At 43.7% G+C, this 27,539-nt stretch overlaps 1 protein-coding gene across 2 annotated transcripts in view; it reads right to left on the bottom strand.

Moving 5' to 3' along the window:
- Nucleotides 1-27,539, bottom strand: part of pnt (ETS transcription factor pointed) — a 173,110-nt gene that overhangs the window by 26,279 nt on the left and 119,292 nt on the right. For both annotated transcript variants that reach the window (XM_017912022.1, XM_017912023.1), the window contains exon 4: nt 6,705-6,821. In XM_017912022.1, coding sequence (XP_017767511.1) covers nt 6,705-6,821 — 117 coding nt within the window. The remainder of the gene's footprint in view (nt 1-6,704; nt 6,822-27,539) is intronic.

Genomic DNA, 27,539 nt, shown 5'->3' with positions numbered 1-27,539 from the left:
GAGGAATTCTGGAATTTCGATATCAGCTATATCGAGATAGACGGGAGAAATTTTTACGATCGATATATATTCCGATCGCTATCGCTCTCTAATAATCGGCGCATAATCGATCGCTGATAACTCAAGAGCTCGCGATAAAACCGCGAGGCGATCGAGGCTGGATCCGGTCGCGTAAAAAGTAACTGTTCGGGAACGATTATTCAAATCGTGCTGGTGACTAATGACGTTCCCGATGCTTTCAAACAGGAAACGATCGGTATCTATTCTAATGTGACCAGTTCCAACGTTCCCATCTTTCACGACGATTCTTGTTCCTTTTCCCTCGTCCCGACAATAAAATCCTCCGCGGGTCGAGCAAGGATGTTTCGATGCGCGAGTGAAATCAGCATCGAAGAAACCAACCAATCATTTAACGATAACGATATCCGTGAAATTTTGAAAATTGTATTAATTATGCAATCGTCTCCTCTCTGTCTATAGGTACATACGCAAAATTCGAATGGAAATTATTATAAATGGAAAGCGGAACGAGACGAGGATTAAAATAAATGGGTACAATTAGAAAAATTGGACGACGATGGAGGAAAATGTGTCAATAAGAGAGATCGCGACGAGAGACAAAGGCTTCTCGAAGACGGGAAAGATATTGCGTCGGGTTGACGACATGATCGGTGCTGGGGCCCGGCCATCTTTGGTAGAAGCAATACCGAGAAACATTGGAATGTCCCATTTGAGGTGCGCGCCCATATTTGCACGCGTGTCTTGCATTGTTTCGCGGTATCTTCCCGCGTAAAAGTACAGTTCGGCTCATAATGCAAACAGAAATTACGACGAACCGGCCTGCCCTAACGCGGGACCCTCTTCCTCTCTGTCTCCTCGCCGCGTGCCAAAGAATTCGTCGAAACGCGCGCAAACCGACGAAAGTTTCGCTCTCGACTATTCCAGCACGTCTCTTGCTTTCTTCCGCTCGATATCCGCTTCGAAATCCCCGTTTCTCCGCTCCGAGAACGAGCTATATAATGGCCGCCACGAGTACGACGTACGACGGAGAAAAAGGGAAGCAAAAAGGGTGCGGATCGAGGGTTGCCACCGTTTCGAAACGTGGATGGACTGACAAAGGCAGCTTCTCGCAGATAATCTCTGACCAGCGGCGTGACGATCTGCATATTCCTCTCTCCGGGCGATGATAATGCGCGGAGAGTAATCTAATGTAATACAGGACTTTTAACTCCCACCCGCTGGTTCACCTTATCTGCCGGCTGATTACGTCGTAGCAAACTAATTGCCTAGATTAGCCTATTGCGGCACGGCTGATTAAAAGCTGTAGCAGCGAATGAGCGCTAGCGAGAGCCTGCTAGTCCCGACCGCCGCGATAGCACGCCCTGTAATCGCTGATTCTACCCTCGCACGTGAATATCTAAGCGACCACTTTTTCTTCTCACTCGTCTACGAATATTACAACCGTAATGCGAAAATTATAGCCACGTAATTGAGAGACGAGAGGGTGCTGGCAGGCTAACTTGATCGTTAGCGTGGAATTAACGATCCTTTGCTGCAAGCGGTAGGCTGGATACCGAATTTTAATTTGGAAATGGAAGATGGACAGATATTTCGACAATTTATTTGGAAAAAATTCGATGCACGGAGCCCAAAGTTTCTCGAGCATCGAATTATTTATATGGAAATGGACGAAGAGTGAAAGAAGTACCTTTGTATTTACCTGAAGTTTACTTTAAACCTATCACAAGTTCGACTGTACATGTAAGAACAATATGACACGCGTGGCGAGGAGAAAATTGCAAGTACATATCGGTAAAATTAGAAAATAGCTGAACGATGTACGCGGTATGCGCGACGCACGTTGATCGGAGATACAGGCCGCGGTGGCGCTAGTGAGTTAAGCGAAAAATCGCCTGGGGACTGCCGAAACGCTCGCCGGTGAAAGGAACTTAGCGCAATGGAAATCCCTCTAATTGCTACAACTGATTCGAGCTTGGAAAATTCGAGATGTTCTCCACGCGAGGGGATTCTCGGCGTGAAAAGAACGTAGTTTCAAGAAGGAAAGCAGCTTAACCGTTTAGGAGGTGGCTAAAAGCGAAATAAACGGAGTAATCGAGAAAGAACGAGCGGAACGAGCCGGTCGGGTGGGGACGGGTGTTACCACGAGCGAGAGGGAGAGGAGCGAGTCTGTTAACAGTGCTGACAAGGAATAAGTTCGGCAAACATCGGCGCGATCCTCAAATATCGGCGGCCGCTTTGATCGTGCCGTGCCGTTAGACACTCGCGCGAGCGAGTCCTCTTTGCTCTCTCTCACCTTTCCTCTATTTATGTATTATCGCCGCGGTACCGATCCCCGGCTCGATCCTCCGTGTGTGCTTCGTCGTTTCATCGTTTCCACGAACGCTGCGCGCACCGGGGACCTTCCATTCATAAAAACCGCCTTACTCTCGCGAGTCACGTAGCGACGCGCGACGACGCGCGACCACGATCGCGGGATCGGGCCGCGACTCCGCGATTTCGATATGGCCATTCCTTCTTCTTCCAGCTTCCCTCGGTGCTTCTCCCTGTGAGCTATTACCGGTCTTCTCCCCGGTCGGGCACCTTTGACTCCCTTTCGTTCGACGAGAAAAATCGCGTTCCTCCGGATGCCGGCGCAGAAAAGAGAACCGTGTCGGTCTCTACCTTGAATTCCGAATTGCCTACGAGGAACCTTCGAGGCCTACGAGGAACGGAGCGTCGGCGATGGCAAAGAAAATGGCCACCGCGAATGTCGAAGCAGTCGAAAAGCACACCGTGGCGAAGGCAATCGAGCTCTCGCGGAGAGATCCTCAAACAGAGATAATCGCCGCAGGTGCCACGCGCAAGCTTTTTCCACGATAATCGAGAAATACCGACTGTGATTTCGGTCGGTTGGTTTAGGAACCGTCTGGCTTATGCCGGGCCCTCGCAGTTTACCTACGATACGATGTACCTGCCCTCCAGTGATAAATTTCTCCGGCCCCTCGTCGACAGGTGGACGCCAATTTCTTTCTTCTTCTCGCCCCCTCTCTCTTCCACCTTCCTTTCTACGAATCTCTCTGGTAGACCGGCCCGGAGGAGTAATACAGCACGCGTCACGGTGGAGATTTTAATTAGCCATCCGACGCCACGTTTGGGCCGTTCCACTTTATCCCCTGTGTTTCCATCGTCCATTTCTGTTTCCATCGTCTACTCATGTTCCCCTCGATCGAGTACGCCTTGTCTCCGCGAAACGCGGAATGCACCTGACCCTATCTATGATAGCTACTGGGCATCTGGATCCTAAATCGGTGCCAAAATAACGTACCCTTGTTCTCCGGCCATCGTGATTCGATGAACTAGTCGAGCATGACGTAAAATACAGGAAAATCCTCAATGGCAGGATTTCGATTCAGCTGGACGACGTTGAGCCTCGACGATCGCGCGAGTCGGAGCGCGATAAGCCCAAGAGTAGCGAGCAACATTCTGACACTGTGTCGATGCTTGGTCGATGCTGTACGTGACTCGTCGTGTCTCGATTCGACAAAGAGGATACATCCTTGGCGGCGCTTATTATTCATAAGAAAGGCAAATTCTGAATAAATCATAATAACGAATGCGTCAGAGGGTTCTGACGTCCTGCGACGCGATCGCGAATGCACACCGTGTCTCCGTGCAGCAGGTGCTTCGTCGACGGTTGTAGCACGCACGGTACCAACGTCGAGAAATGGATCGCGTTAACAGCCAGCCGTTTAGATTACTTTCGCTAATTCCTCTGCCAACGAGCCTGCCGGGAATCGCGTTAACCTAAGGACTACAAAGTACACTGGCTAACAAAGGCCCGAAAATAGGTCGTCAGGGAGCAAAAGCCCGGGGTGCCCGAATTGAACCGTCCCTGCTCGGCAATCGAACAAGCATTCCCTATACAATGGAATTCCTATTTCGAACTGTGAAACTCGTTCTCCAAATTATCGACCGAGTCCATCCATTCTCGCTAGCCTAAACCGTCTAAACGCAAGAGCAAAGACAATGGACGCCAAAAAAGATCGAACGGAAGACCAATGGCGGAGAAGACGAATAGAGAGAAAGAGAGAAAAAGAAAAAGAGAGAGAGAGAGAGAGAGAGGGAGAGTGAAAGAAAGGAAAGAAGGAAAGGGATACAGAACAAACGCGACTACGGTCCGCTCTAAAGTGGAACGGCGCGAGGTTGCTCGTTAGGTTCACGGAGGTCAGACTGTAGGTGATCTGGCCGGAGGGTACGAACCCGGGGCATGTAGACCGGAAGTAACGTCACACCCGCGTGGCTCTGAATGCGCATACCGGATGTGTGGCATCGGCTCCCCATCAGAACCATCAACATCACATTCACAATTCCTGCACATCGCCGCCTCGTCGCACATCGCATCACATCGCGTATATACTCGCGTCTCCGCGCACGCACGCACGCACGCACGCACGCACGCATCTATGCACGCACGAGGTTTTCCCCCGGTTTCGAAAGGGCACACGCAGACCACACTCCGATTTTTCGACAAATTTCTCTCGTCCGCGCTCCACCGTGACGACAGTTGTGCAACCGAACGAGAAGCTCGTTCGCCTATCATGCAGGCCACTCCGCCATTTCTGCTACTAATTATCCTACGGTCTAAAGTGATCTCGCAGTGGATTCTGATTGTATCGTATATTCTATGGAAGAGTTTCGAAGGGAGTGAATACGTTGGAGAAAGTGGTTGGGAGCCTAGAAATTTTGGCAAATGCGCGAGTGATACAGTACTGGTGTTGTATTCATGCGACTTCTAGAGTGACGAGAGTAATCGTGAAATCCTGATCATCGGTGTGATGGATCTCACGGTCGAAAGTCGATCTATTTATCTATCTATCGCTGGGCTTGTCAATGTATTGATCTTTGGATCATTCACCATTGACCGAATAGTACAGCACTGGTGTCGTGTCTATGCGATTTCTAGAGTAGCGACTATAATCGCGAAATACTAATTTCCACCATCGACGTGGTGGATTCCACGATCGAAAGTCGATCTATTTATCTATCTATCGCTGGGCTTGTCAATGTATTGATCTTTGGATCATTCACAATTGATCAAGTGGTACAGTACTGGTGTCGTGTCTATGCGCTTTCTAGAGTGACGAGAGTAATCATGAAATCCTGATCATCGGTGTGATGGATCTCACGGTCGAAAGTCGATCTATTTATCTATCTATCGCTGGGCTTGTCAATGTATTGATCTTTGGATCATTCACCATTGACCGAATAGTACAGCACTGGTGTCGTGTCTATGCGATTTCTAGAGTGGCAACTATAATCGCGAAATACTAATTTCCACCATCGGCCTGGTGGACTCCACGATCGAAGTTCCATCTATTTATCTATCTATCGCTGGGCTTGTCAATGTATTGATCTTTGGATCATTCACAATTGATCGAGTGGTACAGTACTGGTGTCGTGTCCATGCGATTTCTAGAGTGATGAGAGTAATCGTGAAATCCTGATCATCGGTGTGATGGATCTCACGATCGAAAGTCGATCTATTTATCTATCTATCGCTGGGCTTGTCAATGTATTGATCTTTGGATCATTCACAATTGATCGAGTGGTACAGTACTGGTGTCGTGTCCATGCGATTTCTAGAGTGGCGACAATAATCGCGAAACACTAATCATCGGCGTGGTGGATCCCACGATCGAAAGTCGATCTATCTATCTATCTATCGCTGGTGTTTTCAATCTATCGATTTCTAGATCGCGATTGATCGCCATCGATACGCTGTTTTTCCTCGAACAATTTCGCGATCCGAGGGATCCTTATCACGAAGAAGAAGCTTGTTCCTCAGCGGAGGAATATCAGACGCAGAAAACACTTGGCCTGAAAGATCAAGCTAATCTCGAGTGTTATTACGACGATTAAAATCTCGTCTGATTATACTGTCAAGAACAACACTGGAATGGAAAAACGCGAATGTCACAAAGCGTGGCAAAAACTGGGCAGATCGATTAATAATAAGCGCGACGCTCCTCGCTCTGGATAGACGCGTTTCAAATGTCTTAATAAAGATCGATAAACAGATCTAGTGATCGACAGATCCGATAAATCCCAGCTGGCTTAACGATACGTTCAAGGTGCCTGTAATAGGTTCTTAACGAGATCAAAGGTGAGAACCTTGGTCTGGTCTCTCTAGGCACTGAATCACTTCCGATTTCCTGAGGTATCTCTGAGAGATAGATCCAAGAGAGTGAAAAATGGATCGACCACTTGGAATTTACAAGACATGGGCGATATAAGATAGAAGGAATCGCATAAGCAGCTTCTAATAGGTTCTTAACGAGATCAAAGGTGGAAACCTTGGTCTGGCCTTTCTATGCACCGAATCACTCTTTCGATTTCTAAAGGCACCTATGGAATAAAGAAAGTGGAAAATGGATCGATCACTTGGAATTTACAGGCTGCACGATATGGGGCAAGAGAAATCGCATAAGCAGGCTTAGGGTTAGGGTGAAAATGTCAAAACTGGCGAATAGAATCGCGGTACTTGGTGAGGGAATGATCCTGTAATTAGAAGTCGCTGAGAAACCTGTACGCCATGGAACGTGAGTAAGGAAGAGGGGTAAAAGGGGGAGCAAGGAGGGAGGAAAGAAAGAAAGAGGATTTTCCGCAAGAAATACGAAGAGAAGGTGGAAAAAGGCTACACTCACCTTTGGTTATGTTGAGGCGGACTCGTTCCTTCTCCCAGGAGGCAAAAGAGGCCTCCAGGGCCTCGGTCATCTTCTTGTTGGTCCCAGGTGTTAACGGCGGCACTTGTGCCGGTATATCTGCAACGTGAGGATGCGCTCATGTTAAGCCGTTCGATTTTCGACGCCTCTTCGTTCGATCGGAAATTCCGGGAAATTCGAAATCTATTTTATAATAGGAAAAGATATGGGATGTTTTTCTACCGTGAGTCTCTTGGAGATATGGTACTCGAGAATTCGCATTTAACTTACACTCAAAGGTGTTAGTCTCGAAACTAGCATATATGCCTCTGATTCGTTTGGAAATTTCGGAAAGTAGTTAATGGAGAAAGATTCGGAATTCTTTTTAATTTTGAGTAGTCTGGAGATTGGGTAGGCACTGAAGAACTAGGATTTTAATTAATTCGACGAAATGACAAGTGCTTTTGGAGATTAACACCATGATATGAGCAGTGTATACCTCTGATTGGTTTAGGAAGATTCGAAACGTTGTTAACTTTGGGCTTCCTAGAGACAGGATTCCATTTAATTCGTATACTCGTCGATGTTTTAAGATATAGTTTGGGATATATAGGGTGACACAATAATAGCCTAAATAATTTTCACAGTTCCTTGAGACTAATAATATAGAAGCAAACAACCTTCAATCACAGTTTACATACTTTACTACAAATTTCACTGGTTTATAAGGAAAACAGCTAGATTTCCAATCTAGTAACTTCTTTCCACTAGTTCTATCAACTACTTCACATGATACCAACATTCCCTTACAAAACCCAATTTTACCTACGCTATACCTACAATCTTCTATTCCCAAAAGACAACTTTAAGATCACCTCCTAGACGACTGCTAAAAATCACATGCCAGCCTACCACCTTCACGATACGTTCAAAATTCTCCATCTCGATCAAACCCCTGACCCGAACAATTTCGTCCATTTTCTCGACCCCAAACCGCCCTGGAAAATCGCTGGCATAGACCCACGCGAGTGGCGTATGAAATTGCGTATGAAAATATCGGTAGGTGGTAAACCGTTGCCGAGACGAGGGAAGAGGGAGAGACAGACGAGCAGGCAGACGAAGAAGAGTCGGGACCGGTGGATGTGTGAGAAGCCAGGTTAATGGTACTTCTCACAAAGCGGCGTGCACACGCGCAGTGGCGCGCGTGCAGAAGAGAGAGCCGCGTCAGGTGTCGCGGCGGCGGCGGCGGCAGGAGCAGCGAAAGCGAACGCAGGCGAGGGGGCATGCACACCATCCTAGATAGCATCGTCGTAAAGAGGGGTGCAACTGGCGGGCAGGTGCAGGTGCATCGTCGTTGTAGGTACGCTTGCTCTATGCCGCGCGCAGCGTACGCCTTATGGCGCGATCGCCGAATACGCTTCGCGAGACTACTCTTTGTCCCGGATCTAGCCGTCTCCATTTTAACCATCTCCATTTTAACCATTTCAGACCGACATTCCGCGCAGGCCGACGTTTAACACTTCGCCTTCGTCGTGCTTTACTTTTTTATTCTACGGGGTTATTTTACGTGCAGAGATAAATTGGAAAAGCGAGGTTAAAATGGCGATACGAATTCTCTTCGTTGCGCTTTACTTTCTTCATAATTAGCGTTATTTGATATGCAAAGATAGATTGGAAAAGTGAGGTTAAGATGCTGATATGAATTCTCTTCGTTGCACTGTACTCTGTTATTAATCGTCGTTATTTTACATTCAAGAATAAAATGGAAAAGCGAGGTTATAATGTTAACACGAATTATGCACTGATTGCACTATTGTCTTTGGGCATGTGTGCTCGGATGAGAAACAAAAGACTATTTTTATGTCCCACCGGGGTCCTTTGGACTAAAAACATGGACTCACATCGATAAATTGAGAATAGGTGGTAATGTTAATACTAATTCTCTTCGCCGTTATTTTATTTTACGTTTAAAAATAAAATGGAAAAGTGAGGTTAAAATGTTAACACGAATTATCCTGATTGCACTATTGTTTTTGGACGCGTGTTGTGGAATGAGAAATAAAAGACTACTTTTATGTTCCACCGGGGTCCTCCGGACCAAAAACATGGACTCCCATCGATAAACTGAAAATAGGTGAAAATGTTAATACGAATTCTTTTCGTTGCAGTTTACTTCGTTATTAATCAGGATTATTTTACACCCAAAAATAAATTGGAAAAGTGAGGTTAAAATATTAATACGAATTATCCTGATTGCACTATTGTCTTTGGACGCGTATGGCGGAATGAGAAATAAAAGACTCCTTTCATATTCCATCGGGGTCCTCAGGACCAAAAACACGGACTCCCATCGATAAATTGAGAATAGGTGGAAATGTTAATACGAATTCTCTTCGCCGTTATTTTATTTTACGTTTAAAAATAAAATGGAAAAGTGAGGTTAAAATGTTAATACGAATTATCTTGATCGCACTATTGTCTTTGCGCATGTGTGGTCGGATGAGAAACAAAAGACTCCTTTTATGTCCCATCGGGGTTCTCCGGACCAAAAGCATGGACTCCCACCGAACCAAGAATCTAAGTTCGAAGGTACCTGTTGCATCAATTATTCCAATTCAACGCGTCACAACTCGAATAACTAGAAGAGCTATCTTCAAAAAGAAAAATCAGACTAAGAATGCAAACATCGAATACGGAATTTTCAATGAAAAACTAAAAAATGGTTATTTAAAACTACTGTCTCTTCGCAAGATGTAACACACAGTCTGCTTTTCAAATAGCTTCCTAACGCAGTATTTCACTCGTGTGTAATACATTATGTATACGAATGGGATATTATACTATTAATCCCTTGCACTCGAGACATGATTTCTCGATCGCTAATTAGCAGATTAACGATCAGTCTCAAGCTTACGTAACGACTCGTGAAATATCGATATGAAATATCGATACAGTTCCGTAAAGCAATTCTCCTTTTACCCACAACAAAAGCTCCGTGAAGCCTATAAAAATTCGTGAAACCTAATCGAAACCTCGATTCCACATAATATAAAGTGTCTCTCATCGTCGCCCATCGTGGATCCAAGGTCGCAGTTAATTGTAGCCTATTGTGATTAAGATTCTCTCGTTCTTGCGCTTAGTTTTAATTAGGTTCACAGGTGGAGAGAGCGAAAGTGCGAATTCATAGTCAGCGAATGTAACCAAAGGGGGGATGAGGCATCGGAAGACTATAGTCATCGAATCTCTCGTGGCAATTGCACTAGACACGCGTCCTTTTGTCCACACAAGTCATGCTACCAGACCGCTGCTTTTGTTTTCGTGGCAGCCATAAGCCCGTATCTTATCGAACCCGCTGCCTTACGTCTCTTCCGTTTCTGATAAACGGAAAATAGCCGCCAGAGTGCGCGACTGTGTACGTCCCTCCTACCGACGAATCTTCGAAAACCAGTTTCCGGGACAATAAATCCGATTATTCCTCGAGATCCTCCTCATAGAGAGACATGGAAGAAGATGGAGGAGAAGAGGGAAAAGAAGACGAAGAGGAAGAATGGGCTGGCTGTAGACGAAAGCAACGCTAGTCGCGGCGTGAAGGAACTTAGGCTGGCGAGGCACGATAAAAATCGTGTTTCCTTGGGGAACGCGGGGATATCTGCACAGCTGGATTTGCATGGCTATAAGCTCTTCCAACGGCGTACCGCCGAAAGTCCATTAAGTATGTATGGCGTGCACGCACGGTAAGTCTCCCGTAACCCATAAGCACCTTTGTCTCTACGCGCACAGGCACACGCGGCCGCGTGCGTGTGCGTACGGCCACGCACGAACACGTGCGAGCGGAAATTTGCATACCGGCGCGCGGTTACAAACGTACAAAGTATCGACGCTCTCGTCGTTTCGAGCAGCTACTCGCTAGAGAACTCCGCTCGCTGCTCCTTAAATGGCTCCGGCGAATTTGACACGCGATACAAATAATAAATCCGGAATATCATTAACCCTTTGCACTTCGAATTATTTTACAATTTTCTGCCCGATAAACTATCATACTATTTCAAGTATTTTCCTTCAAATTTACTTCACGGGACAGTTCCTCGATTTACTTATTTTAAAGAATTTTGTTTACCGATTATGTTAAATGTGGCTATCAAGCATAGTTGTGATTTAGATTTTGAATTTTGGTAATTCGAGCTACTTATTTTCCGTTTTCTTGTTCAGTAAGTGAAGAATGAAAAGACGTCGAGTTAAAGGGTTAACTCTTTGTACTACGGAGGACAAGTTCAGTTGTTGTTTAACCGAATTCCCAAGATCCGTGTTAATTAGTTTGTCAAATTGAAGATTAACCCTCGAGAGGGGACCCTAAGTAGTCATTTAATCGAATTCCGAAGATCGATGTTAATTAATATATCAAATTTAAAATAATGTGACGATGGAATGTTGAAATAAAATAATTCTAAGTGTTAGTGTTAAAATGTCTCCGAATTGTTGATCTTCTGTAACAAAAAGATCATCCAGTGTAAAGGACTAAGAATATGTTCCACGTGCATCGTAGATTAACAAAATTAATCCAACTGCTCGAGTCTTCCCCATTTTAATGGCATTATTTTACTTTAAAATGAGCTATAAAGTCGTTCCTTCTGAATTTTTCAAACTAGAATATACAGGTTAAACAGAAATATTTAAAACGATGTTAATAACAAGAAAATTCCGAGATTACGTCGGTAGAATTACGAAATAATCCGAGGATATAACGAAACTTACGATATTTCCATATACCGTAGATACGAGCCGCGGTGGCGCTAGTGAGTTAAGTGGAAAGTGGTCCTAAGGCTATCGTGCTAAGCAAGAAAAACCGAATCGACGTTATTTCTCATTATCGCCTGCAATATTTCAATTTGGGCATTAACATGTCGACTGCTACGTCAGTCCCTGGGGACTGACAGTAGACTTTTCGTTTGGACGGTATTTTAACACCGGTATTTTACAGTAACTCGCGTCTTGCCAGAGTTCACCACTTCCAAAAAACAGACATCGGAGTCTCGATGTCTACGACATCGGAGAGATCGGGGATGAAGATGTTCCAAATCGAAGCGAACAAGAAGCATCGTCGTCCATGTATAATTCAATCGACACCATGGAGGAATTCCTTCGAAAAATCACGATTCCCTGGCTTCCCGCGAAATGCCCGTCCGATAGGGGCACCCGTGGCACGGGTGCAAAGTGTAGCAGCCATGATACGGAATTATTCATCGTGACGCGGGGTACGGGAGCGAGCCGAAGGTGTAATCGAGGGAGAAGAAGGATCGTCCGGTTGGAAGGATCGAAAGAACGGAACGCCGCCGCCGGCTCCCGGAGGAGTCGAATTGAAAACCCACGTGCCACGGCGCAACGCTTGTCTCGTGGCTGGAATATCAATCGGACCACATTTGCAGGAACGACGCCTGTGGCTGGCTCGTTGCGAATGCCGTGTATGATCGAGCACGACGAGCCCTGCCCGTAAATGCCCGATGCCCCCTCGGATTCCGTGGATCGCGATGGAGTCGATCCCGAGCCCGCAGATTTATCTCCTGTCAGCCGGCGAGGATCGAGGACCTCCGTGATCGAGGAATTTTCGGTCCCCGTTTCCCCGAGTCGGCCATTCGAATTTCGCGAAATTCCTAGCGAGATTCCCCGGTCAGACTTTTGGCTCGCGTCGAATCGTCCAACTGCTCGGTTAGGAATGCGAGTTGGATCGCTTGGATATTTCGGTGGTCGTTAATGAGATCATGGATAATGGGACACGTGTGTTCCTCTCATTGGCTGAGGTCCGAGGGTGTCGAGAGGATTCAAGCTTGCGCAGACTTTGGGAAGGAAGCAGACGTGTCTAGAGTCATCTTCTGAGCTCCGTGCGGTAGGTTAGTTCCATCGAAGGTGTTTATTCCGATCTACAGCAGAGGTAGGCAATACAGGACTTCGATATACGAGATACTAACGCGTTCGTGTGAATTCAATGATGAATTACGTTATCTCAGGATTGTTAGACATCTATTCCTGGCTCCCAGGTAGAGTCCTTTGTAGTCTTTTGCTTTCGCGTCGATCACGCTGTAAGACACGTCAGTGTACACTTGTCTATCTGAAGAATAAGTACGTGATTTTCTAAATTCATACTGTTCTATCCAATCGAGTAGCACAGAGAAAGAATGTGACTACTGTTCAGCATCATCCCCTCGTTCTTTTCTGGTCAACGAGACTTGTGACAACAGTGAGCGTGTTAATGAATCCCTACTCGAAATAATAGAATAATCCGTTACCACTGAAATTAAACATTTGACTCAAGTCAAACGTCCTTAAAAGCTTGCTGACTTCTGATCCAAGGGGATCTATTGTAGATCCAGAGGAAAGTTCTTTGGACCTAACTTTCTCGGATGAGCAGAGATCCAGGGACTTTTAGCCACCGTGAGAAGACCTAGTCCAGGTGACCTAGAAACGAAGGAACTGCGGAGGTGTTCGTCCGAATAAACGGAGCTTCGTCTCGTTTTTCCTGGATAATCCTAAGCGACGGAGGTTGCGCGCGTAACTACTACTTTCTCGCACGAAACCTTTCGAACCGGTGCCTTTACTGTTCCACCCCGTACGCAAGAGAGCCGCGGGCCGTAATTACGCTACAAGTGGAACATGTGGACATTACGTTTCCTTTCGTGCGACTAATCGTATCTGATGCAATGGCTGCTAGCCTGTGAGCTGCTCCAAACGGGCCACGGGCCGAGGATGCATCTGCTATCACGCTGCCAAAATTATCGAGACTCGTTGCTCGTCAGTCCTCGAATAATGGTTATCGATGTCGCCATTTTCGTAGGATTTACGATCCCACTTGTTTGTCAAGCATCGCGCTCGCGAATAATGCCGATTCATCGGTTAACGGAAGAACGGGAGTCAAGCAGTAAACTGTCAAGGCGCTAGGGACTTCTTGGCTGGAACAACGTAGGTGACTTCGGTCTAGATGGATTTTTGCCAATTTCTTGGCAAGATAGGAACTGTTTAACCTCTTGGAGGCTAGCTCCATACCTGTCCAATTACTCTAGTAGAGTTTTTCAACCTAGTCTGAGACTTGGTAGATACCCACTAAAGATGACAAGAGTGAATGAATCATAGTAACCTAAATGGACTCTGTCTACCTCTTCTTGATAATTTCTTGTGACGATAGGAATTGTTCAATCTCATGGAGATCAGTTTTATATCTGTCAAATTGCTTTTGGTAGAACTTTTCAACCTAGTTTGAGGCTTGGTAGATACCCATTAAAGATAAGAAGAGAGAATGAATCAGAAGAACGTAAATGGACTCTGTATACCTCTTTTTGATAATTTCTTGCGACGATAGGAATTGCCCAAACTCACGGAGGTCAGTTTTATATCTGTCCAATTGCTCGTAGTAGAACTCTTCAACCTAGTTTGACACCTGACAGATACTCATCAAAGATGAGAAAAGGGAACGTGGTAAACGGACTCTATCTATCTCATCGTGATAATTTCTGGCAGTGTTAGAAACTGTCCAACCTCATGGGGAACAAATTTATACCTGTCCAATTGCTCTTGATCGAACTTTCCAGGCTAGTTTGACACCTGGTAGATGTCAATACGTAGTTATCGAAGAACCAACAATGCTATCTGCTGTTTCTGATAGTCTCTCACACCTCTAGACAGGACAAAGCTCCCGACTCGAACCTGCGATCCGGAAAAATTATTCGCGAGTCCAGGGACGTATAAGGTGCAGGTGCGAATGGTTCCTTTATCTCTCTCCCTTGGGTTTTTTATCGTCACGCAAGAAAATTCGATACGGAGTTCGATATCGAAGCCAAGCTATCCGCGATGAGCATTGCTTAATCGAATGGAAATGCAAATGGCTAATGACCCGCGACCCAGCTGACACTTGACCCGGCTCGTTCAACATAAATTTGCATAGCTCGTGTTATTTGCGGCTGGGTCTCTACCCTGGCCTATCGATACCGCGCGTTCCACGGAGAATATTTCTTTCGTACGATAATCTTAATCGACTCGAAAGGGCGCATTTCCATGCCAGAGATCCGCTCTGGTCTTCCAGGATTCCCCTGGACGGTAAAACGAATTTACTACCACCTTTTAGCCTGCCTCTTGAATTTTCTTCGGAATTAAGCGCGATTAGGAGCTGTCCATATGTAGGATTAGGTCCTCGAATATGCATGAACGAGCTTCGTGAATATTTTAATGGAAAAGACACCTCTCTCTGCCCAGTTCACCGTGGGCCGTTCGGCCATCGTTCTGGCTAGCCAGCAGTGTCGGCACTTTCGAAACGGCTGATCCGAGAGGATCCCATCGTGGAATGACGAGCAAATTCGACGACGAAAGAGAGCGATACAGCGTTATTCCGGGTTAGTCGCTTCTGAAAGTTCGCCATTCGCTAATTATCCGCGATAGAAAGTTCACTCGTGATCTGCTCCGCTTCCATCCACAATCTCTCGCTTCGGACACCGCGAATTTAATAACCGCCCTCGGCCATTTGCTATTCCAGGGCGACGTGCATTTTTCCCCGATGACCGTGCAACGATGGCGAAAGCAGCCTTTGTCGCCGCGAAGTGCAACGATTTTAATTGCAAATTTACCCTACTTCGTCGCGCGATCGTCTCGATCGTTCACATTTTTATTGTCCCAACTTTATTACGTTCCTTTATTTCCAACGTTTTCAAGCGTTGTCATCTCCTCGGACCCCCCGATTTATCCCTAGTCTAGGTATAATTCTAGGTACAAGTATTTTCGCCATCTTCTTTGATTTTACGATTATTTCTTCCGAGTTTTGTTTTAAAAAATGTTACGAAATATTGTCTGTCCGATGTATTTATAACTTGATAAGTATATGCAGCTATGGAAAGAGTTTTATGGAAGAAGTCACGTATTTGTTTCAATCAGCCTTATTTGAAAAAATATAGTTTGCAGGATGTACCTTCTACTCGGTAATATTTACATAAAAATGGGAGTCATTCGGTAAAAGGAGCTATGTCTAATGTTCATAGACTCAATAATTTCTTAGGAACGTAAAAACCAGGAAACACGTAGTATCGTAGGTTGATAAACGCGGTTTGGAGTAATTAGAACGAAATTAGGCGAACGTAAGTGCGGTTGATGTGAAATTTTTTTTCCCGGAAATGCACGATAAAAATGGGAATTATCTTATAAAAGGAGGCACACCTAATCCTCATAGACTCAATAATTTCCTAGAAATGTAAATACAAAGGCGTAATTAGGCGAAGGAAATTAGGCGAGAACGAAGGTCTGATTGGCGTGAAATATTTCTAGAAATACATAATAAAAATTGAAATTAGTTTATAAAAGAAGGCACACCTAATCTTCGTGAACTCAATAATTCCTCAGAAATATAAAGACAAGTATGGAGAAGTGCGGTGTCGTATAATTAGGAGAAGAAAATTAGGCGAGGACGAAGGTCTAAATGACATGAAATTTTTCCCAAAAATACATACATAATAAAAATCGAAATCATTTTATAAATGGAGGCACACCTAATTTTTATAATCTCCATAATTCCTCAAAAATCTAAAAACAAATTCTAATAACTGCGGTGTCCCATAATTAGGAGAAGCAAATTAGGCGAGAACGAAGGTCTTGTTAACCTGAAATTTTCCCAAAAGTACATAACAAAAATAGAAATCATTTTATAAAAGGAGGTACACCTAATTTTCATAATTTCAATAATTCCTCAGAAATATAAAAACAAATTTTGATAAACACGGTGTCCCATAATTAGGAGTAGAAAATTAATCAAAGACAAAGGTCTGAGTGACGTGAAATTTTCCCAAAAATGCATAATAAAAATACATTATAAAAATCGGAATCATTTTATAAAACAAAGCACGCAATTTGCATAGTCTCAATAATTTCTCAGAAATATAAAGACAAATTCTAATAACTGCGGTGTCCCATAATTAGGAGAAGAAAATCAGGCGAGAACGAAGGTCTTGTTAACCTAAAATTTTCCCAAAAGTACATAACAAAAATCGAAATCATTTTATAAAAGGAGATACACCTAATTTTCATAATCTCAATAATTCCTCAGAAATATAAAAACAAATTTTAATACACACGGTGTCCCATAATTAGGAGAAGAAAATTAATCAAGGACAAAGATCTGATTGACGTGAAAATTTTCCAAAAATACATAATAAAAATCGGAATCATTTTATAAAACAAAGCACACCTAATCTTCATACTCTCGATAATTTCTCCGAAATGTAAAAACAAATTCTAATAACTGCTGTATCGCATAATTAGGAGAAGCAAATTAGGCGAGAACGAAGGTCTTGTTAACCTGAAATTTTCCCAAAAGTACATAACAAAAATCGAAATCATTTTATAAAAGGAGATACACCTAATTTTCATAATCTCAATAATTCCTCAGAAATATAAAAACAAATTTTAATACACACGGTGTCCCATAATTAGGAGAAGGAAATTAATCAAGGACAAAGATCTGATTGACGTGAAATTTTTCCAAAAATACATAATAAAAATCGGAATCATTTTATAAAACAAAGCACACCTAATCATCATATTCTCGATAATTTCTCCGAAATGTAAAAACAAATTCTGATAACTTTAAAACAAAGCACACCTAATCTTCATACTCTCGATAATTTCTCCGAAATGTAAAAACAAATTCTGATAAACGCGGTGTCGCATAATTAGAAAGAGAAAATTAGGCGACCGAAGGTCTGGTTGCCGTGAAATTTTCCCGGAAATGCACGCAACGTCACGACACTCCCCCTCCCCCTCTGCCCCTCTCATTTCTTCCCCAGAAAGGGAATTAAAAAACGATCGAGTTGCTAGGACGGCCGCTTATGGGGTCGTAATTTTTTTCTCTCCTCTCCTCCACGTGGAACACGACGAAGTGAGTTTGTAGATGAGTTTTAACGGACACGGGGCACGTGCTGGCAACGTCTTCTGGCTTATCCCTCTTTCCACGGCGACTCTGGAATATACTCAGCAGCCAAACAACTGCGGCAGCTGTCCTGAACAAACTACTAGCCTGTGTGTGCAGCTCGGTTCCAAAATCTTCCACTCTCTCGTTTCGTTGCCACGCTACGCATACGCCACTCCGACACTCGATTTTTTAAAATCCCACCTTCTCTGCCAATTTATTTCCGCGGTGTTCTACGAAGAAATACGAGAGAGACGTGTCAATCATGATCGCATAACGTTTACTCGTATTATACTGTACCTGGCTAAAAATTTGGCTCGAACACAATAGCGCGAAATTATTTAAAATTACTTCCCACGCGCAGAGAGCTGCCATATGAGCACGAAACGGGGTGTGAAATCGGTTTGATAGAAAGTGAAAAGAAAGGTAAAAATTAATTTCACGTTTTTCCACGTGATTCTATGAAGAAATTCGAGAGCAATGAGTCAACGATGGGCGTGTTGCATTTATTTATATTATATAGTATTATGACATATATTAATACTGGGACTGTGGAAATCTGGCAAAATGAAGGGTTCGTAATTTTTCGTTCTCGAAATCTACACACGTGTGTGCTTTTTAATTACAAAATTCTTCGATGACTTATACCTAGATGGAAGCACGATTGCGTACGCCTATTTTTATTTCGCGATTCGAATTATGTATAATTTATTTAAACACACGTTACGGGATTTAGGCAATGCTTGGCAGGCAACAGGAAACGAAATCGTTCTTATAGTAATTTTTCTTTGATACAAGCGTAACATTGATAAATAGAATATGTTTTTTAATAAAGCTTATAAAAATATAAGCGAGGAAGGAAAAGCCTTCCAGTGTAGGGGGTTAATATCTATCTACGAATACAGAGAATTGACAGCCCCTTTGCTATTTTTCTTCGTCTAACCTTCCTAAGCTCAAGGTCAATTCAAAATTCGACGTAGATATGGGTATCCTAGTCTTGCCAGTCTTTTCAACACAAAAGTTAGTCAATTTTCTGATCCTGTTTCCAATTTTTGGCTGAAATATGCTACATTCTGTCAACTACCTATATACCGATGTCGGTGTACTAAGTTGTTCCATTTGGAAGTTATTTAGAGTGAGTTCAGGATTTAATTGACACTCATTCGAGGAGAGGAGAGGACTCTTTGGACTCGATTTCACGGATGTTCACGAGGATCACGGCTCCACGTCGGATCACGTGGATGACAAAGGTACCAATCACAGCCAGAGAACGCATAGCATTGCCTCGCACGCGAGAAAACGGTTACACTCCGTTTTTACGTTTGTCCCTCGTTTTTTCCAGTTTTTGCCATAACAGTTTTCGCGCCGGGGGCCGCTTCGATCGTTCGTGCTCCTAATTGACACTTCCCTCTAGCCCGACCCAGCTAATTAAGACATCAAAAACGACAAGGGTGTCGTAACCACTGTTTCTTTGCATTTGGAAAGTTGCACGGGTTCATTTTCACCGGACTGAACTAAATCGAGGCATTGGTAACACTAAATATTATTAAATATTATTAAATACACCTGCTGACGAAATAAGTCATCAACGATGGCATTGGCAGAGGTCTATTGTCATTTCTATCTTAATAAACACGTAAATTCCCAAAACTTAAACTACCCTGAGTATTTTACTATTCACTTACTATACTATACTATTGTCAAGTATATAACACATTCGTATTATGTCCTGTTGGAGAAATGAAAGAGCAACAGCGTCCATTTTTGGTTTCCGTCAATAAAAATTTATTGACAGCTTCGCGGTAGTCCCTCTCCTTTGCCAAGAACCACGTGTAAAAATTGCATAGAAGAAAGTAATAAATATTTATATATATATCAACAATAAGCTAGTTATTTTCTAACACCGATAATATCTGCCACGAAAAATGGCGGCGTAATCGTGGCAATCGACTTTGGTCGTTCAGCCGGCTACCCACGCTGATCATCGAACCGAGACAAAGAAGCAGGACGGTTAATCAAGTTGCGAACTGTCGATCGCGCTAATTAATGAAACACATGGTGCACCGTTGCTCTGTTTAGCGTGCGCGTGACCCTCGTACACCTGTTGCTCCTCGAAGACGTGGCCAAGCACCGAAAGAGGGGAACCAACCCCGAAACTGTTCCATCTACCCCTGGAAAGACGGTGAATTCGAGCGGAACGAGGGTCGATGCGATAAAAATACTCGCCAAGGGAATATCCCTCTGACGAGAGCAGCAAATCTCTGGAGATCCGTAAAAATAGGACGAAACCTGGTTCCTCTTCGATATTATTAGATATTATTCCGGTGGCTCGCGAGGAAAGGAATAATGCAACGATTACGGTACGGTTCCGTAACTTCCATATACTGTGCGTTCGAGGAAAGAAGGCACAGTGTTGAAAGCCAACGTTATACATTGTCACTTTGTCGTAACTCTTTGCACAGGATTTCTGTGGCACATAGAATGCAGAATACTGACATGTCGAATGTTGTCAACACGAGCGAATAGGTTTATAACGTTTGTCGAAGATGTTACCAACTGCTTTACGAAAATAAGACGAGATACAAACCTATGCGCACGCAGCTATTGCAATATTTCGAGGTGGGACTATAAAAATGTCCCACCATGCATTACGGTGCATCAAAAAGGTGGGACACTTTCAATCCCACTGTGCCCCAAAGAGTTAGGGTGTCTCCGACGTTTGGAACCCTATCATGAAACCGATATAAACATTTCAGAGCTGTAAAGTGTCAACCGTTTACTCGTTTTACACACTTAGCGGCTCAGTTGCGCGTTATTCTTCGCCCCGATTGGACGAAATGGGTTGACCTCCATTTTGTACCATGGTTCCAGATATTGGACTATAATTGTATTATTAAAACGACTATTTCGCTGAATACGTGCACACTGTGCCTTTAACCTTAAATCTACGACACACCGCGTGTTCACATTCTCACGACTGACGAACTCCGCTAATACTCCCTCGATTACAAAGGGTGATCGATGATCTTCCTCACCATCTTCGATCAATTGCTATTCGCGATCATAAGAGTGTCAATGGCGTTAAACAGACGCGAGGATGTAAACACGCCGTGCCTTCTTCTCTCGAACGCGCAGTACACATCCTGCCTGGTTGGGAAGCCACGACACACGAGCAGCGTGCGGTTTTCCCCGAAAGGGCTGACCAGGGTTATCCGGTAGTCAGATAAAGCTTATCTATCTCGACGACGATTTGTTTGCGCTGCTACGTCGTCATCCCGATGGTCTTTCCAGCCACGCCTCTTGTATGGCGAACCATCGGAGCGCGGTGATCGTCAGGTTCTCGAAAGAGGAGATCGGACGTCGGATTAGGTACCCCGAAGGGACCTGTGTGTCGTGGGCCGGCCTGGCAATTCGTCCGGGGACGAAGAGGAAAATCGTGATCGCGTCGTTTTGCTCCGTTTTATTCGCCCAGGGTCGGGAGACCGGTAATTTTTCCACGGAAGTCGAGGGATCTGTAAAACCGTGACCACGGGTTATCTCGTTTAACACAGATTGCACGGTGGTCTCGCGTGGAAAAAAGGGAAGAGAAAAAAAAACCCAGGACCACGATATAATCCTTGCGACCAACGTCATAGATAAGAGCGTTGCGGTACGAAGAGTGGCCCTTGGCTCGAATGGCGACTCGATAATGACGGCCATGTTAACGAGCACTGGCGACATTGTTGATTATCGCGAAACCGCGTGTCTCGGCACGATAAGGACAGCCGACCAGCGTGTTATGCTTAATAATTAACGTCTAATCGGCGAAAGTACGAATCCCTGTGACGTGTTATTAATTTCTGTAATGATCGGTGTCGGGCTGCGTTAAATCAGCTAAATGGACGCAACTGCTGGCGGAAATGCGGGGAACACTGTGATTTGCGGGCCGGGATAACGACTGTGGGACAGAGTCCCGATTTGTCATGGATGTGTGAGAAAATCCGTGGATTCTTAAATTGCAGGGCAACGGAATTAATGGAGTTCCAATATTTTATGTACGGGCAACGAGGTGTCTCGTACGGTTCGGGGTGGAAAATTTAAATAAAAATTTCGGTAACCTATCATCAGCGATATTGGATCGACTGACTTAATGAAAGGAAAAGATACCATTCGATGTAAATTTTAAGTACAATATAAATTACGCCTATCTCCGTGTATCGGGATCACTGTAATAACGAACTTCGTAATTATCGTCCTCCAGTCATGTTGGTTTAATCCATTCAATCGAGGGAAAATACAGCGTTCCTGAATTGTCCTAGCACACCTCGAGTCCGTGAAAACCGAGCGATACTAGACCTCGTTTCGTTATGTCGGTGTTAATCGATCGCGACGCAATTATGTCAACGAGGAAATCGAAGAAGGAACGCGGTGCTATTTAAACTATGAATTCATATTCCAAACTCGGTGGAAGCGAATACTTAGCGATTAGATCGTTCTAGCACGTGGAAACTGCCCTAAACATGCTTAAACTAAATATTTGATCAACTTGTTATACAGTTGTATAACAGACATTTTATCTAGATTGTTCTGGTACTCCAAACTCGGTAAAGTTAAAGAGATTAAACGATAAATTCAATTTCTGCACTTGAAAACTACCCTAATATCGAGCTTCAGACGATATTGTTATTAAGTCAGATCCATTTGTTCAAATTGAATACGAAACAGGTATCATTTTCGATTTAAATAATCCTAATATCCGAAGCTTGATAAAGTTAAATAAATTAAACGGAAAATTCAATTTATGTACATGAGAACTACCCTAAGATCAGGCTTCGGGGGCCACTATAATTAAGGCACGTCCATTTAATCAATTTATCTGTAGAAAAGATACCGTTTTCCACATAAATTGTACTAATATCGCAAACTCGATCAAGCTAAATAAATCAAATAACGAATTTCATTTCGGTACATAAAAACTGCCCTAATATCAAGCTTCAGGTGCCATTACAATTAAGTCACGTACATTTAATTAACTTAACTATATAACAGATACCGTTTTCTACCCAAATGATCTTAATATGCCAAACTGGATAAAATTAAACAGCTCAAACAGGAACTCGATTTAGATACATGGAAACAGCCCTAATACCAAGCCACCGTCATAAAGTCAGATCCACTTATTTAACTTACTTGCAAAACAGATACCATTTTCCATCCAAATTATCCTAACATCCCAAACTTGATAAAGTTGAACAGTTCAAACATTAAGATACATGAAAGCAGCCCTAATACGAAGCTTCAAAAGCACTTGTATTAAATCAGATGTACATATTTAATTTAACCGCGAAACAAATAACACTTTTTATCAAATTATTCTAATATCCCAAACTTGGCGAAGTTGAATAGTTCAGGAACTCAATGTCGGTACATGAAAACTGCCCTAATACCAAGCAATAAAATCCATCGTTACTAAATCAGATCCACTTAATCGCGAAACAGATACCATTCTCCATCGAAATTGTCCTAATATCCAAACCTCGATAAGATCAAACAGCTTGCACAACATACTCGATTTCGATACATGAAAACAGCCTTAATATCAAGCTTTAAAAGCCACCGTCATTAAATTGCAAAACGGATACCATTTTCCATCCAAATTGTCCTAACATCCCAAACTTGACAAAGTTGAACAGTTCAAACATTAAGATACATGAAAGCAGCTCTAATACGAAGCTTCAAAAGCACTTGTATTAAATCAGATGTACATATTTAATTTAACCGCGAAACAAATAACACTTTTTATCAAATTATTCTAATATCCCAAACTTGGCGAAGTTGAATAGTTCAGGAACTCAATATCGGTACATGAAAACTGCCCTAATACCAAGCAATAAAATCCATCGTTATTAAATCAGATCCACTTAATCGCGAAACAGATACCATTCTCTATCGAAATTGTCCTAATATCCAAACCTCGATAAGATCAAACAGCTTGCACAACATACTCGATTTCGATACATGAAAACAGCCTTAATATCAAGCTTTAAAAGCCACCGTCATTAAATTGCAAAACGGATACCATTTTCCATCCAAATTGTCCTAACATCCCAAACTTGACAAAGTTGAACAGTTCAAACATTAAGATACTTGAAAACAGCCCTAATACGAAGCTTCAAAGGTACCGTATTAAATCAGATTTACATATTTAATTTAACCGCGAAACAAATAACACCTTTTATCAAATTATTCCAATATTCCAAACTTGACGAAGTTGAATAGTTCAGGAACTCAATTTCGGTACATGAAAACTGCCCTAATACCAAGCAATAAAATCCACCGTTATTAAATCAGATCCACTTATTTGACTCAATCGCGAAACAGATACCATTCTCCATCGAAATTGTCATATCCCAACCTCGATAAGATCAAACAGCTCGCACAGCATACTCGATTTCGATACATGAAAACAGCCTTAATATCAAGCTTTAATAACCGCCGTCATTAAGTCAGATCCCCACTTATTTAACTTAATCGCGAAACAGATACCATTTTCCATCCAAATTGTTTGGTTTTATCGGGGTTGGGTAGGAACAAGGACCCCCCATTCGGGTACATGAAAACTGCCCCGATACCGAGACCAAGCGACCCGTCCTGTCCCATGTTCAGCCGTAATCGATCGCAGCGAGGCAGCCGGCCGAAGAGATTCCCAGGGGAGGAAAGCATCAGCAACAAGTGGCAGCGGCATTGTTAGTCCCGGCAATTATCAACAAACCGCGTGTTTCACCGAGATACCGCGGCCTGCCGGCGTGCGTTCCGTGATAACGAACGAAGTATACCCCGGCAACTTCCTGAGGCGCTCCGACATATCACCACGCGACAAATCCCGTCCACTTGCCAGCGTTCGTGTGCGGATCGCGAGCAAACACACGGCCGCGTAGCTCGCGTACGAGCTCACCACGGCGACGATTGCGACCCGTGGACCAATTATCGTAGGCACCGCTGATTAGCCACTCCACTCTCTCTCTCTCTCTCGTCGTACCAGTTGCAGATAAAACCAGACGATTACGCTGAATCGGTTATCGTTCCTCCACGCTGCAGAGCTTCGTTACCGCGGCTTTTCCACGAGAAAACTCGCAAGGCTATCGAATATTAAGCGACTGGCCAATTAACGGCCACAAAGGGACGCCGTGGACGAGATAAGGCCCACGGAACGACCAGGATTACGAACTTAATTATCCGGACCCGATGTAACAACTCTTCCCCTCGTTCGCCGATTCACGCACTCCAGACGTGTCTCGAATTATCCCCGAGGACTCGATAACGATATCGAGCGAGGAAAAATTCGGAAAATGTCTCTCGGTTCCGTGGAATTGCGAGCTATATTCGGTAGCCGATAGTACGCGGAAACGATCGATCCAGAATTGGCCCGAACGATCGATTTTATTGACCGACTTCGACGCAGTTGCACGAGGATTATTAATAGAAAGCGGCTGGAACCGCGATATATTGTTCTATGATTTACACAGCTTCGAATATCACCGGGCATGTATTTGGAACCCAGGGATCCATTTGGACCCGTGACGATATTTTTGCCGGGATTTCTTGGAAATTGGATAGAGAATCGGGGAACGGAGCGAGGATAAGCTGGGAGAGAAGAGCGCAGCGCGATGGGAGACACGGAGAAAAATGGAAAGTTAAGCAAAGGCTACCGGTTTCGCGAGATCACCGATCGAAACTGCGGATCGCTATCGCGGCAACGGCCGACACAGGCCATTACTTTCTCATTTCGCGGCGTTATTAATTCACGAGGTCGCCGCCGGTTTTCGTCTTGACCGGCTGTAATCGAGCAGAGGGGAATTACACGCGGAATGCTTTCCGAACTCCCTTCTGACCGGCGAGTCCGTGAATCGCGATAAACCAGCGGCGTGCTTTTTCTCTCCTTTTTCCCTGCCTTTTCTTTTTGCCACGGCTCTCGTTATCCGCGACCGATCGCACGCGTTCGTGATCGAAACGAGATCGCGACCAATCGGATCGTTCCCCGCGACGCAAATTGCCTCGACCGAAACCGCAATTAGCACAGAATGTTTCGTGTACTGTTAAACGAGCAACCGACTGTGTCCAGCCAGCCGACGACTTTTTAACAACTGTTTCGCGTTTAATCTCGCCCGAAGGTTCACAGTAAAAAGGATCCGCGCTTTCGCGAATCCTTCGGCGGTCTTGTGCCGTTAGGCTCGCGAGGATGTCGAAATTCTTCGATTAGAACTGGACCTAGCACGTCGGGTCGAGTGACTGGTGATGGTGGTAAGCGGAATTAAAAGATATCGAAAAATTCATGATACATAGATTAATATCAGGACTGTAGATTTATAACAAGTACTTGAGTATGATTCGAATGAAAATGCATATTAACCCTTTGCACTCAACGATTTTCTGGCTAAAGAAGAGTAGAAAATCAAAGATTCTCTACTAAAGTAATGACGATACTTTTTGGAGCAGTGAATAAATAAATAATGATAGAATTTAGAATTATTTGACTTCGATACTTCGCACACTATTACATTACATTAAATTTGATATATTAATTAATATCGATGTTCCAAATTTTATGAAATAGGGACTGAAGCTCACCTCTCGAGTGCAAAGGGTTAATTTTGCCAAAAGCAGCTGTTTACTGTCAGCAATTGCAAAGGTAAAGAGTTCGAAAGGAAAGATGTTGATTCTTTGGTAGTTTTATTGTTAAGAGGAGTATAGAGAAGTCGAGAGGTGTAACTGATTACAATGAACGTAGAAGTTTTAATTAAAGATTTGAAAAAGGTTGTTTAGGTTTGATAGGTTTAATAGGTTTAATCCTCCGAGGAAAATTCGAGGAAGATTGGAGTGGCAAGTGCGATTCAATTTTACCAAGAGTTTCAACAGAGTTCCCAAGAATTGCTAAGAATTGTCAAAAGTTCCCAGGAGCTCCTAAGAATTGCTGAGAATTGCTAGGAATTGCCAGGAATTATATACTATTTAGAATTCGCCTTAATCACGACGCGAATAGTAATTTCGTCGGAGTACATGGAGAACGGGATTCGATGAGATTCTATTTTCTAATCCTCCGAGGGGAATTCGAGGAAAATTCGAGTGGGAAGTCCGATTTAACTTTACTAAGAGTTCCCAAGAATTTCTAAGAATTGCCAGGAATTCCCAAGAATTGCCAAGAGATTCCAAGAGTTTCCTAGAGTTCCTAGGAATTGGCAAGAGTTCTCCATAGTTCCCAAGAATTGCCAAGAGTTCCCTAGAGTTCCCAACAATTGCCAAGAGTTGCCAAGAGATCCCCAGTGTTTTCAAGAATTATCAAGAGTTTCCTAGAGTTACCAAGAATTGCCAAGAGTTCCCAAGAATTGCCAAGAGTTCCTAAGAGGTCCTAAGAGTTCCCTAGGGTTCCCTAGAGTTCTTAAGAACTGTCAAGAATTGCCAAGAGTTCTCCGAAGTTCCCAAGCATTGCTAAGAATTCTCCAAAGTTCCCAAGAATTGCCAAGGGTTCCCAAGAGTTTCTCAGTGTTTCCAAGAATTGCCAAGAGTTCCCTAGAGTTCCCAAGAATTGCCAAGAGTTCCTACGAAGTTCTAAGAGTTCCCTAAAGTTCTTCAGAATTACCAAGAATTGCCAAGAGTTCTCCGAAGTTCCCAAGAATTGCTAAGAATTCTCCAAAGTTCCCAAGAATTGCCAAGGGTTCCCAAAAGTTTCTCAGTGTTTCCAAGAATTGCCAAGAGTTCCCTAGAGTTCCCAAGAATTGCTAAGAGTTGCCAAGAGATCCCCACTGTTTCCAAGAATTATCAAGAATTCCCTAGAGTTTCCAAGAATTGCCAAGAGTTCCCAAGAATTGCCAAGAGTTCCTAAGAAGTCCTAAGAGTTCCCTAAAGTTCCCAAAAATTTCCAAGGTGTC

Source organism: Eufriesea mexicana, unplaced genomic scaffold (assembly GCF_001483705.2).
Source record: "Eufriesea mexicana isolate 0111107269 unplaced genomic scaffold, ASM148370v2 scaffold294, whole genome shotgun sequence".
Taxonomy (NCBI): domain Eukaryota; kingdom Metazoa; phylum Arthropoda; class Insecta; order Hymenoptera; family Apidae; genus Eufriesea; species Eufriesea mexicana.
Note: the sequence above shows the minus strand (reverse complement) of the source record. Positions and strands in the feature narration are given on the sequence as shown.